This window comes from Ascaphus truei, chromosome 2 (assembly GCF_040206685.1).
Source record: "Ascaphus truei isolate aAscTru1 chromosome 2, aAscTru1.hap1, whole genome shotgun sequence".
Taxonomy (NCBI): domain Eukaryota; kingdom Metazoa; phylum Chordata; class Amphibia; order Anura; family Ascaphidae; genus Ascaphus; species Ascaphus truei.
In genome coordinates, this window is record NC_134484.1 from 142,749,163 (window position 1) to 142,763,770 (window position 14,608).

Consider the following 14,608-nt stretch of genomic DNA (forward strand, 5'->3'; position numbering starts at 1 on the left):
ACATCACGTGACCCCCACGGCGTTATTTGTGACGTGTCGCCAAAGCCAACTGAATCATGGTAAGTGAAGTTGCAGAGGCCTCATGCGATCTCCCGGCATTTAATTTAATTTAAATGCCTTGGGAAAGAGCGCGGGGTCTCTGCAACTGCACTCTGCAACATATCCAAAACGATGCTACAGTATGTGTTCCTGTATCCCGCCTTCCTTCAGAGGTGTCCATGGTTTTCTATGGTAAATGGCATGGTCTACGTTTCTGAAGCATATTTCATTATTACTATAGCTGAATGATGAAGTATTAGTATCTCATGTCATATTGCATGCACAGTATTTTGTGTGTTGCAGCTTCCCTTCTTTGTGTTCTTTTCTAGCCTCAGGATGGATATCGCATGGTGCAGCAGTTCCAGTTCCTGGGCTGGCCAATGTACCGGGATACGCCTATGTCTAAACGCTCTTTCCTCAAACTCATTCGCCAGGTGGAGAAATGGCAGGAAGAATACAACGGAGGAGAAGGCCGAACAGTTGTACACTGCTTGTACGTATTACATTCAAGGGATAAAAATACAATTCTCAATTAAAATCAGGACATCATTTAAAAGAAAAGGAAGGCGGGGATTTGTTTTTAAAAAAATTTTTTTAAGATGTGGGTTTTTTCATTACTGAACTCAAAATCTTGCCCAATTAATCTAAAAAAATAAAAAAATAATAATAAATGATCAGATAATAAAACTCTCGGGTATGAGCTCGATTTTTGTTCAGATTTGAAAGTTGGTTTCAAAGTTCGACTCAAAATTCCGAGCAGATTTCGAGGTTCCTATTTCAAGCCACGAACGTGCACATCCTTAATAAATATGCTTATTTTAAGGGAATTTGTTCCTTTTCTTTTAGTCAACAGTCTTCTTGTTAGGTAATCATTACATAAGTATGGCATCTATCAAGCAAGTAGTGCAGTTTCTGGCTCACAGCTGTGGCAACCCAAGCCTATCACTTAATGTAGTTGTCTTACACAAATAAAATGCACGGCCAGTGAAGGCTTCAGCCTGGTACTGGCTACCTACAGGCGGCAGGTTCCCCAGCTCCGATTGTTCCATGTACATTCCATGGATTGTAGAAGTGATTTTACATTTCAGAAAGCTCCATCAAGTTTATATCCCTTAAGGTCAGACGTGACCTTTTACTTACATTGAAAGCTTTGAAACAAGCGCTGAATATGCTTCAAATCTTTCATGTAAGTGACTAACCTTGCAGTAAGATTGAAGTATTTTCTGGTTTCCCGAGGATGATTGAAGTAACCTTTATAAAAAAATAAAAAAATAAAACCTTTTAAAAAGAATTAAATGAAAGTCTGACACCGGGAAAGTAAGATTGGTATTTGACGGGTTTTGTTTCCTAGCATTTATATTTCAATCATTTTATATACAGCTGAAATTGTACTGTGTAAGTAAATGTAATGGTTATTCATGCCGTTGTGGTTTGGCCAATGGATAGAATTGAGAATCAGCGGGGAAAGAAGACCCAACTGGGGTTTACTCAAACTGACCAATATGCTTTCCCTGAGGACAGTGCTGAGTACCTCTGGTACAGGAAGAGAACGTAGTAACATTTTGTGATACTGCTGACATTAAGGAGAATTTCTTCATAGCATTGAAATCAATATAATTGTTTAGGCACCAATCTTTAAAGCTGCTGTCACCCGGGGTCAGTGGTCAGCGTGTGATGGTACTAGGGGTGTGGCGAACTACTACAACTTTGTTATTGACTCATATACCGTCAAATTATCTTTTTTAAAGAAAATAGTTTTTTCTCTAAAATCGCTTCCTTACTGTATTCTGAGCATGCATATTGCGTACGTTTTAAAAAAAACAAATATGGTACACATACTGTAGCTTTTAATTAAATCCGAATTTCATAAAGCAACGAATACAACACACTTTTTTAAAGAGGCGATCTAAACGGCTTAAATTTAAAAAAAAAAAATAATAATAATTTGTGTTTGTTTTAATATATGCAGCCATTGATTACCTTTATTGAAAACGAATTACCTAAGCTGCTGATCGATTGTGGTTCTTTTGTGATTGATCAGCGAAATCCTGTTTCCCAGGGTTCATTAAATGTCTGCCTTTTCGTTTCAAATCAGTCCTTCAGTCGTGTACAGTAATTCAACAGCTACAATGTGTTCTTATGTTACTAAGGTGACATTATCAAAGGTTACAGCCTACAGCTCAAACTGCTGGGAATATTGGCAACAAATGATCACAAACAGGGAAGTGTTACAAAGATCTTGCACTGCTGGGGAGGTGTGCAATAGAAATCAAAACATGCTCAGTATATTAAAATGACATTGAGTTTAATTTGAAAATAAGGTAGTAAGTATTATCTAATAATATAGAATTGATTTTTTTTTTTTTTTTTAAACATACATAGGATATTGCTTGGATTGCTCATTTAAGGCACTGTGACCACTGCTTAGATTGACAATTAAGTGAAATTACCAAGCCATAAAAAAACCTTCTACTGCACCATTCAGGTTTCAGTAAGACCCCTCTAGCTCTCAGGGAGGACGCTATTACACAAAAGGCACAGGATAAACCGACGACAATCTTTTAACATTTTCCTTTTCCTTTGGCAGGAATGGAGGTGGTCGCAGTGGTACATTTTGTGCAATCAGTATTGTTTGTGAAATGCTCCAACACCAGAGGGCAGTTGATGTGTTTCATGCTGTGAAGACACTGAGGAACAATAAGCCAAACATGGTGGACCTTTTGGTATGGAGTTGTTATTTTGTTACTGAATAGAAATGCCTTATTATCACAGCTGTGTCCTCCAGTCTAGTATGTACAGTACCAGTAATGCTTCACAAAACAAGGGTTTTTAACTATGTGGATGACTTATCCAACGCAAAATTATTATTTTTTTTTGGGGGGGGGGGTCTTGTAGAATTCTTTTAAAGCAGCATTTTTACTTTTGATTTTGCTCCTTTTATATAGTGCAGTCCTCATCTATACAGAATGTTATCCTTTATCAAAAGTAAGTCTTACTTTTTAGAGTAGAGATAGTTGGTAAACAAAGATAAAAGAATGTATTCATAAGAAGCTTATTTTTGTGACACTGTATTAGATCACATAGGAGGTATTCACTAAAGGCTGACAAATGAAAACATTGGTGTTATTGGTATTTAAATTAAATTAAATACCAATAAATGCTATTGTTATTTAAATATGTATTTCTTTTATTTACAAAATATTTGCAAGCGTTAAAACAGCGATAAGGATCTCTTTACTGCTGGGTGGTTGGTGATATATTAGTGTTAATTGTAACAGCGCTACATGCAAATTATGAACTGATAATGACTTATTCTAATGCTGTTCACTGAACGCTGATACCGAACGATATCATCAATTTTTATCACCTACCCCAGGCTGGTATTACACCAATCTTGTTTAAATACATAAAGGCCACTACCTACATAGGAAAGATAATACTAGGCAACTTAGAATAGGGGATAAAATTCATAATATTAACTATGTGGAACATATTCATATGTTAACCCCATGTGGGTCAATCCATGATTAGCCGGCACTTGTGTGACCCATGGACTAGTTTTTACATTTTTTGAATCTGGCCCACATCATTTTCTCAATAGTATTCTCCACACACTGGAACTCTTTAAAAGAACTTTGTAAAGTCTGGATTGCTCCTTGAGAAATGAACATCAACATGAATCTGTCTCAATGTGTCTGCACTCTTCAAAATTCAAGTTTCTTCCTAGACAACAGAGATCTAAATAACATTAGTGAGGTCCAGTAACCATCACTTCTATCCCTAATATTTTTATTCCACAACAATTAAATACAGTCTTTCATTGGGAAGCTCTCTCTGCTGTAGTTTACAGAATAATTGTGACTGTGGGTGCTTCGCCTACTTCAAGTTATATTTCTTTAGGGGGGATTTAGTTTGATAGACAGTCCCCACGGCTCATTTTAGAGGGAGATTAACGGGGTCTGAGAATCTGCCCCTCGTGACCTTGGGCAAGTTACTTTATCTCGTAGTACCTCAGGGGTAGATTGTAAACTCTCATTGTGTCTGCTATATTCTACCACATGCAATGCTATATTCATTATAAGTGCATTAAAGTCAAGCATTATTGCTATCATTAGTTCAAGTACATTTAGCCAGGGCTCTCTAGCTGCTCAGCTTGTGTGATGAAGTGTTAAAGTGACCTTCTGAGACAAAGCCTGTTTCTGTCACACAATAAAAGGAATAAACTGTTTTAATTTCATTCAATGCACCACCTTTGTATCTAAATAAAACAAAAACACATTTATACAAGTTGTATAGTACTGGGTTAAGAGACAACAATATTTTTTCAAAAGTGCGATTAATGGAAATAAGATTAATTTATTTAAAATCTGCACCTGTAGTAGAGTAGAAGAAACCCGCTCAGCCTCCATACAGAAGGAAGTGGTGGGTGCACTAGGAAAAATATGAATAAATAGAAATAAAAAATTGTCATTTTAATTCATTTAATTATACTCATGTGTTAGGGACCCCATCACTTCCAATTCCATTTCTGTATCTTTACAGCTCATTGTTTGACAACAACTTGATTACCTACAGTATGTGGTAGGCGAGTGCATGTCATAGGGACCTTCTCTCTGAGCCTAATTTTCCCCTTCCCCTCCCCCCTCCTCATTCAGGGGTTCAGCTCAGTTATTTCTGTGTAAGATATGCACCTGTGAAGAATCTTCATGCTGTTCCAGTAACCTGATCATAACTTGCCATATTCTTCTTTAAAATATAAATACAGTGGTGCATTTGTAAAGAAAAAATAGGCAGCAACGCACAGTGCCACCAAGTATCATACAGCTTTAAATTCTTGGCAGACAGAAATCCATTATTGTAGCAATTATCATCTTCCCATGATTTCTATAAGAATTGGTGAAGTGCAACTAAGAGAAGACAAGAGGTTATACACAATATTATCACAAACCCGACATGTTAACCGTTACAGTGCTCTGATGATGTAGCTAGCATAGCACGGACGGGGGCATGCCAGATGCCTGTATTTTGTACCAGGTACGTTATGAGCACATGCTCGTTTAGGTGCTGATCCAGCCCAATCCAAATGGAAGTAGAGTCCGCTCCACTTCCAATCAGCACCCAGGGCTTGGTTAGCATCATGTGATCACTTCTGGAACAATCACATGACACAGAAGTACCGGAGGACCGGTGCCACTCTGGTGCTGTCGGATCCACGGCATTGTAGAAGGCAATCACATCAGATTTACAGAGTCTACAGTTGCTTTGCCTTGAAACTTTCCTGCCCAGTATTTTTATTATTAATTTCAAACTTTCAGTTGTGAACTGTTATTAAAATTCCCTTCACAGAGTGTACGCCTTGTGTCTTCACAAAAAGAAAATGAGAACATGGTAAAATGAAATGCCAGATTTTTAAATTACACTTTTTTTTATGAGTTTTCGAAGACACCTAATATTTATATTGACTTGAAGAATATTGCATTTAATTGCTACTGCTACATTAAATGCAGAATAAAAAAAAAGACGTTGGGAATAAAAAGGACAGGCATCGACCTTTTCACACACTGCTCTGTTTTTCTTATTACTTATGAGTAGGTTTGCAAAACAGGCATATTTTCGCGTTTTTATGCTTGCAAAAATTCAGCAAGCTTTAAAAACGTACAATTCTGGTGAGAAAAGTGCCCTCTTTAGCAAATTAGCCTCAAATTATTGTATTTGCTGCAGATACCAGAAGTAGGACACAGACACACAGAAATACACCTTCAGCATATTGGCGTTCCAATTGGAACTTGGAACTTTGAGCTACTGACTGATGGGTTTCACTGAGTAAGTCAAGCGAGGGTTATATTGAGTGACTGACTTAATAGTGACCATGAGGTGGAGGGCCCTACTGGCTGACTGGCTAGGGTTATACTGAGCCACTGGAGTCCAAACTATTTTACCTACATCAGCGTTGGCCAACTCCAGCCCTCAAGGGCCGCCAACAGGTTAGGTTTTAAGGATGTCCCTGCTTCAGCACAGGTGCCTCAATCAATGCTGAAGCAGGGATATCCTTTAAAACCTAACCTGTTGGTGGTCCTTGAGGACTGGAGTTGGCCAGTCCTGACCTATATCTCCTATGCACGAGCATAACCAGTGTATGTTAGTGCAATAAAAACAATGGGAGAATGCAGAAGTCTCCATCACCTCAGTCACCCCTCAGGGTGTGCAAGGACAATATGGCCGCCTGCACCCAGCACCACCTGCTACAGTGTAGAGATGTGCAGAATTTGCATAGATTTCCTTCGCCGCTGGTTCAATCAAATTTTGGGTGCTTAAAATAAACTGTGCCCCCTTTTGCTTGATACATATGCCCCCCAGACTCAAAAGCCCCCCAGCTATCTAATAACCGGCAGATTAGTAAGTGGTAGAATACTATAATATAATAATATAGAGTAAAAGTGTGATGGTATGGCAGTTACAAGGTACCCTTACTTTTTAGTTACAAACAAAGTTAAATGTACATCCCCCTTTCTGTTTTCATTGCATGTATACTGCATAGATCTTTCTAGAATTTCTGTAGCTCTAAATAGCCTTTATACAATTGGTAATTGCAGAGGCAGATGTATTTTTGCACCCGGGGCAAGTTCCACCATCTGTGCCCTGCTTCTCCCAATTTATAGAATACCTCTCTCCCATTCCCCTCCCTCTTCTCTCTTCCTTTCATTCACACCCCCTTTCTCTGTCTCTCCCACCCCCTTTATTTCTCTCTGTCAGCACATTCTCCTTATATCTTTATTTCCTTTCCTCCCCTTTCTCCCTCTCTCCCCCCCTTTCTCTCTCCCTCCTATCTTCCCCCCCTTCTTTCTCTCCCCCCTCCCCCCATATTTTTCTCTCCCTCCCCACGCCTTTCTCTCCCTCCTTTCTCTGGCCTAGTTAAAAGTTCACAGCAGGGGGCAGGGAGGGTCTGTCCTGGCGGCAGACACCGAAAGTTGTCAGTACAGTATATGAATATTCACCTGATGAAAGGTCCTAATAGTACCAGAAACGTGGTACTCTCTGATGTGTCATTAAAAATCGCATGCTGAATAATTTGTGAGTAGAACTCTACTAATTTGTTTACCATTTTCTAAGGGGATCTAACTATTATATTAGGGAGAAGGAGTGGCTCAGTGAGTAAAGACACTGACTCTGGCATTGAGTTTGAACCAGGGAGCTTGGTTCAATTCCCGGTGTCGGCTCCTTGTGACCTTGGGCAAGTCACTTTATCTCCCTGTGCATCTGGCACCAAAAACTTCAATTGTACGTTCTACGGGGCAGAGACCTGTGCCTGCAAAATGTCTCTGTAAAGCGCTACGTAAAACTAGCAGCGCTATACAAGAACATGCTATTATTATTATTAAATGACTTCTGGATCAGACCACTGAGGCAACCCCGCCCTCCTCTGCCACTGTCATCCTCCACCGGACTCCTCGGCCTTCTACACCACACTCCTTGGAAGCGCCAGCGTTCACCGTGGGCCCAATGTACCTCCTAAGAGGTGTCCATTGTACGAAAAAATAAATGGCTTCCGGGGTTATCAGAATTTTGGTAGATATTGTCTTATCAAGAAATTCTATAACGAAAGCCAATATTTCCATCTTTCTGCTACCACCAGTCATTGATAGAAGGGAGTAAAGGGCATTTCAACCGCACGTGCTGACCCGAGAAGCTAACTTTATATTGGTTTTAAGAATGAAACAAACTTTAGCGATACAATCATTAAAGTACATTATGCAGATGTTGAAAATATTTGTAACATATTTGCAGTTTTATTATTTTATTGATTGTAACTATTGTCAACTATATCTGCAGATTCGTTGTAGGTTGGGATACCTTTTAGAAGACCAACATAAGAGTTCTTTGGAGATGAAAGTAAAGTGTACAGAGCTTAGAAAACCTCGTAGGCTTCGTCTTCAAGTGTACTGTGGCAGCACTGAAAGAAACACATATCCTGAAGGGATGAGTTAAACTCTGTGGAGTTACATTCTGTCAGGAGTATTCAATGACATATATATTTCTCCTTTTACTGGGCTGCCATATCATACTTGAAGAAACTATAAGGTTTTGAAAATGTGTGCAGTGCACTTTAATTTCCTCTACAAAGAACTCTTATACATTGGTCTGCTAAAAGGTATCACATCCTACAACAAATGTGCATTTCTCCTGGATCAATAAGGCTACCACAATTTAAAAATATGTCTAAAATGCATTAAAATACTCTTCTGAGCCCTCAGGTTGTTGTTGATTATATTTATATATATCTATAGATATAGATATATATGTTTTTGTGTTAATTAAGAAAAGTAGATTATTGTGAGACAGTGCTGTCCAACTAGTTTTCAAATAGAATAGGTGTGTATGTATATATATATATCTATATATATATATATATACATACACACCTATTCTATTTGAAAACTAGTTGGACAGCACTGTCTCACAATAATCTACTTTTCTTAATTAACACAATATATATATATATATATATATATATATATATATATATACATACACACCTATTCTATTTGAAAACTAGTCTCACAATAATTTGAAAACTATAGTCTCACAATAATCTACTTTTCTTAATTAACACAATACAGTATATATATATATATATATATATATATATATATATATATATATATATACATACACACCTATTCTATTTGAAAACTAGTTGGACAGCACTGTCTCACAATAATCTACTTTTCTTAATTAACAAAAAAAAACATCCCAATACAAGACAGGTGGAAATCATTCACAAAATGTCCTGATTTAAATGAATAAATAATCCTGCTACCTACTGCTGCCTCTTATGCGCATCTGTTCTAATTCAGATTACTGGTATTCTTTTTTGTTTTGTTTCAGGATCAGTACAAGTTCTGCTATGACGTGGCTTTGGAATATTTAAACTCTGGCTGACTGTTCTAATGTTACCCCACAAGCGAAAAAGAAACAAACTTTCACCTCCATCTCTACCACGAACAATGCGAGTTGTTCCTTTATATTTGTGTATATAAAAATGAAGACTTCGGTGTTCCGCTTATTATGCTTTCATATAATTGGCTCTTTTTTAAGAGCTGGAGAAAAGTGTTTTGGAAACTGCTTGCACTGCCTTTTTTTTCCCACGGGGATGCTGCTTTTCTGACACCCAGACGCATCTTGAAGTCTATGGATTACATAGCCACACATGACAAGCAGCCGGAGAGAAGCGGCATATTCAGTTGGCAAATGGAAGAGCACAATTATATTCTTATGAAGGAATTTGTACTCTGTTATGCTGGATTGCCTTTGTTATTTGTCATAACTGGTGTTGATTTTTGTTCTGTGAAAAAAATGCGATCCAGCACTGACTACATGTCATTTCAGTTCTATTTGTACCCCGATGTGTTAAAGAAGCCGGTCTGTATTTTATCTCCGTTTTTTGAATCGCATTTTAACAGGTCAACCTTTGTTGAGTTATTGTTACTTCATTTGTATCATTTCAGAGGAAACTAAGAACTTACATTTGCAACAAAAAACAAACAAACAAAAACAAAACAAAAGTCCAGGATAAATAAAAAAAGAGTCTATCCAAAGCTTTCTCATGTGTTTATATTGTAAATATATTTTGATCCCATCAAATTATTTATGAATTAAAAAAAGAGACTTTTTTTGTGAAGCAAAATGAGTGACAATCATTATTATTATTATTATTATTATTTTTTTAAATGGATACAGAAGAAGCCTGCAATATGTTCCTTGGCAATGCATTGCAAGCCTGTGCAGCAGTGAAAGGGTTAATCTCTGAAAAGGGGCGAGTCCTCTGTATGACATTGTAAACATTGGTTTACCTTGTATCGATCCGCGGCTCAATAAATAACTACGTACACGGTTACATATTGTTTCGTTTTTATAAGATCCGGGACCTGAAGAGGCTTTCACCTCAAGGGACAATTCCACAATCCAGAGACCTTTCGCACCCTGCAAATGCTTCAGTACATACAACTCTGCAATGCTGTTTTCATCCCCTTAATAATGAAATCAAGCACTTTAGAACATTAGTTTGGCATGGATAGCAAGCAGTACTCGTGCTTAGATTATATTCACAGATCGAGGGGGAAATAAATACATGGCACAGGTTTTAAATTGGTGAATAAGTCAAAACAGATGTACTCTATACCAGTCTTAGGTCCTCATGCAGAGAGCAGCGGTGGAATTAATTGGAGAAAGTAAAAAATTGTACCTTTTTTGGCGTGATTTAATCTCCATATGCAGAAAGGTCATAAAACAGCATTTAAAATCCTGTCTGCATATGGAGAGTTTCAACCGGCGATATGAGCGCTGTTGAAACTTGTTGTAAAAAAATCGCGTTTTTTTTTTCTCCCCCACCGGCCGCCGAGCTCCAGCTTCTTGCCAACTTTTGTTGGCGAAGCAAAATGTTGAAAATCGCGCCATTTTTTTGGCGCGAACAGCCGCTAGATGGCGATCGCGCCTCTCTGAATACGGCCGTTTTCAACACTGGAGAGATTTAGGTTCTCGCCAGCCGCGCGGCGAGATTTAAAAAAAATAAAAAAAAATGGCGCTTCTTTCAAAACTCGCCATTACCTGCCTTTCTAAAGGCAGATTTCGCCAAAAAATGCCGCTTTTCCTGTTAGCGCTGCTCTCTGCATGAGGCCCTTAATATCTGTTGATTTATGTAATGATACAAATCTAAAAAAAAAAAATGATGATGCATTAATTTAGACATTCTCAGTAGTATTGCAGAAGTAGTGGTAAGTCAGGGAGCGCTCTGAGAAGGGGGAGAGGGAAACTGTGCCGCAGAAACCAGAAGAAAAGAAAGCGGGATAAAAAAATAAATGTTTTTATTAAACCATTTTATGACATATTTAAGCTAAATGCATAATAGATCATAATATGCATAAATAAATACTCCGGTATATTTTAAATGAATCTCTTACAAGTATATATGTATATCTGTATAAATAAATGTCTGGTCGCAAAAAAACAAGTCTTTCAATAAACAAACAAGTAGATGCAGCGGCCGTTATTCGAACAAATCACGGAGCCGTGTTCGTATGCGCTGCTGTACTCCACGCGGCATTAACGCGGCCAATCACCCCAGGCACCCGTGTTTATCGCGGTTGCTTTGTTTGAATTTCATGGATTCTGTTTCTTTGTGTGCAATGAAATTAATGAATTGTAATGTGTACAGTACTGTGCTGCTGTGTCAATTTCAGGTGTTTAAAAACCACAACACTAAAAAGCCATTTTCTGTACTCGCGTATCAAGGCGGGAAGGGGCAGTCCGGTTGGAAGAAATCACGCGCCATGACATGGGTATTCTGAGGTATACACCGCGTGAAGTGTTCGAATAACGGCCGCTGCATCTGTATGCAGCACAAAGTATCAAAATGCACTGACAATGTTGCAGGTTATCATTAGTTTGGAGTCTTCCTCAGAGGGTTTAGCTTTCTTGCAGAGTGAAGGAATGGATCTGGCTGTCGGTCATGTCTGAGATTGCTGCTTTGACCTTTTTCCGCTTCTACCGCTACCGCTTGCTCACCTTATTTACCGGTTGTCCAGCCTCATGGCTTTCCGTATTCTATCCAATGCATTTCATGTTTTCAACTGCACTGCATCAAGGATGTGATCACACAAACCGCGCAGGATAGAATATGGATCCACTCCACAGCACCTTGACTCTGCAAGAACGCTGCACACTCGTAGGAAAATTCCTAACTGATGAGCTCATGATTACTTGCAACAATGTGAGTGTATTGTGATACTTTGTTCTCCATACTTGTACACAATATAATACACTATAAGATTTATTCCTGTCTGTACGTCTATTTTCCAGAATCTCTTTGCATCGTTGCGGACTGCAAGAGACCTTCATAAGTATATTTTTGATGCAAGCGCCTGAAATATAGTGCCAGCTCAATGTAATGCACATTACATCCGTTTTATTCATTCTTGTCAAGCGCAGGAAGCATGTTCATCTCTTCACATAACTTAACCATAAATGACACTAACAACTGGAACATGGCGGTAAGGCCGCAGCATTCATTTTATTTATAGATAACCTTTAAAACAAACACCCCTCGCCTTCCAGCTAGAAAATATAAATAATCGGCATACATTCGAAACAAGCTATGCCTCCCAGTTGAGAGCATCACTATTAACTATAAAACAGACTTAGGGCTGGGACCCGCGACGCGGGCGGCCGCGTGAGCGTTCCCCACCAGCAGGGGAATCCTCCCGAGCAGGTCCCAGTCCCCCCTCGCTGCTGGCTCACTACGCGCTGTGACGCGTCAGCCGCCAGGGGATGCAAGAAAATTGTGATCCCGAGCGGTGACGCGTCACGTGGTGCGCTGATGAGCCAATCAGCGGCGGGAGACTGAGCTGTCAGACAGCTTCCTACACAAGGTAGGGGGTGGTGTGTGTGTGTCAGCGTGTGTGAGTGTTAGCGTGTGAGGAGGGCATTTGTGGGGGAAGGGGAAAGGAGCTGCTTACCTTCCGGCAGCCCGCAGCAGCTCCCTCTGGCAGCCCGGGAGCCCGTGGAGGGAGGGGGGGGAGTAGTGGGTCCCTCCGCTCAAACCACGCCCCCCCCCTCTCCCACAAAATAATGCTTTTGTTCAGACCAAGCCTCGCTCCTTCTGTGGCAGCTCCTATTATAAAGAACTAGCTGAGAGACCCGGCGTTGCCCGGGAGTCACACTGTCGTCGTCCCCCCCACACACACTGTCCTCCCTCCCCCACACACTGTCCTCCCTCCCCCACACACTGTCCCCCCCTCCCCCACACACACACACACACTGTCCCTCCCCTCCCCCACACATACACTGTCCCCCCGCCCCCACACATACACTGTCCCCCCCTCCCCCACACACACACTGTCCCCCCCTCCCCCACACACACACACACGGTGTCCCACACACTGCCCCCCCTCTCCCCCACACACACTGTCCCTCCCCCCCACACACACTGTCCCTCCCCCCCCCCCCCACACACACACACGGTGTCCCACACACACTGCCCCCCCTCTCCCCCCCACACACTGTCCCCCCCACAAACACACACACACACTGTTCCCCCCCTCACACACACACCCACTGTCCCCCCTGCCCCACACACTGTCCCCCCTCACACACACACACACTGTCCCCCCCTCCCCCACACACACACTGTCCCCCCCTCCCCCACACACACTGTCCCCCCCTCCCCCAAACACACACTGTCCCCCCCTGCCCCCCCCACACACACACACTGTCCCCCCCTCCCCCACACACACACTGTGTCCCACACACACTGTCCCCCCCTCTCCCCACGCACACACAAAGCCCCCTCACCTCTGCCAGGACTCACAGCACCGCTCCTCTCTCCCGCGCTCCTCCGATTGTCGCGCGCCTGGCCCTTCTCTGCTCTCCCTTCTCCCGTTCGGGGAGCGCTGCGCACGCGCCCCCTCTCTGCACCTGTGAGCGCGAGCCACCGGGAAACGTGCAGCAGGGAAGGTGCAGGGCCTGTCCGTGTGACGGGGGAGAGTGACGGCCACCGGGAGGGGGGAAGGTGCGGGGCCTGTTCGGGGGGGGGGGGAAGGTGAGCTGCGGTCCGGGTGACGGGGGAGAGTGACGGCCACCGGGAGGGGGGAAGGTGAGCTGCAAGGGGGCCTGAAGCAGTGGTGTGAGTGTGTGAGGCCAATGAGAGGTGTGCGGGGGCGGGCGGGCCAAGGGACCAATGAGATTGCCGCTAGGGACAGGGAACACACCAGGGAAACATACATACATACAATGCTTTCAGAAATATATAGTAAGATGAGAGTCAAGTTCACAACATAGAAACCCAGCCTTTTTCAACATAACTGAAACATCTTAATGAGCTGAAATTTGGACAATGTATCATAGAAATAGGTCATACAGAACAGAACCCCTAATCCACTTAAGTCCTTAGGTGCCCAGGAGAAAAGGACCCCCACAGTCCCTCAATAACCCAGGGTGCACTTTTCACTGAAAGGGAAGTAACATATGCCATGTTTTGGAGCTGTGGGAATGGGCCACAAGAAGGGGTAAGGCCTGAAGCGTTCCCCCTCCTCCCCCTTACTGGTATCCCCCTTGTAGAGAGCTTGTGAATTATTTGCCCTATGAATCTATTGTTCCTGTTTTATTATAGTGCGAGCTTTCATATTTGTTTTTGCACCATTATTTTCCCCTCCTTGCACACATTCTCTTCACTTATCTGGACTTGTATCTCCCTTGTGGGTACGTACTGTATAACATAGAAATAGTTCTGTGATAACAGAGCTGGACTATCAATGAACAAAGGATCTGAAGAGCCCAAACATTACTCATTATCAATGTCTGCATTGCTAACTATTATTTGAAATAATAAATATTTACCTTTATTATCTGACTTTTATGTGGGGTTTTTTTTACGTGGGTGCTGTGGATATCTAATATTTTTTATGAAATTTGGACAATGGGTAACTATTATCATGAACTAGAAAACAACCTTTGACTGAGGCCTTATTCTAAACCTGTCTGAGGGGGTAACTGTACAACCGCCGAAGCTGCAGTT

General features: G+C 41.4%; 1 protein-coding gene across 14 annotated transcripts in view; it reads left to right on the forward strand.

Annotated features, from left to right (window-relative positions):
- Window positions 1-9,934, forward strand: part of PTPRM (protein tyrosine phosphatase receptor type M) — a 791,475-nt gene extending 781,541 nt beyond the window's left edge. For all 14 annotated transcript variants that reach the window (XM_075585347.1, XM_075585335.1, XM_075585339.1 and 11 more), the window contains 3 exons: window positions 369-532; window positions 2,627-2,762; window positions 8,926-9,934. In XM_075585347.1, the coding sequence (XP_075441462.1) occupies window positions 369-532; window positions 2,627-2,762; window positions 8,926-8,979 (354 nt within the window). In that variant the 3' untranslated portion in view covers window positions 8,980-9,934. The remainder of the gene's footprint in view (window positions 1-368; window positions 533-2,626; window positions 2,763-8,925) is intronic.
- Window positions 9,935-14,608: the final 4,674 nt, after the last annotated feature.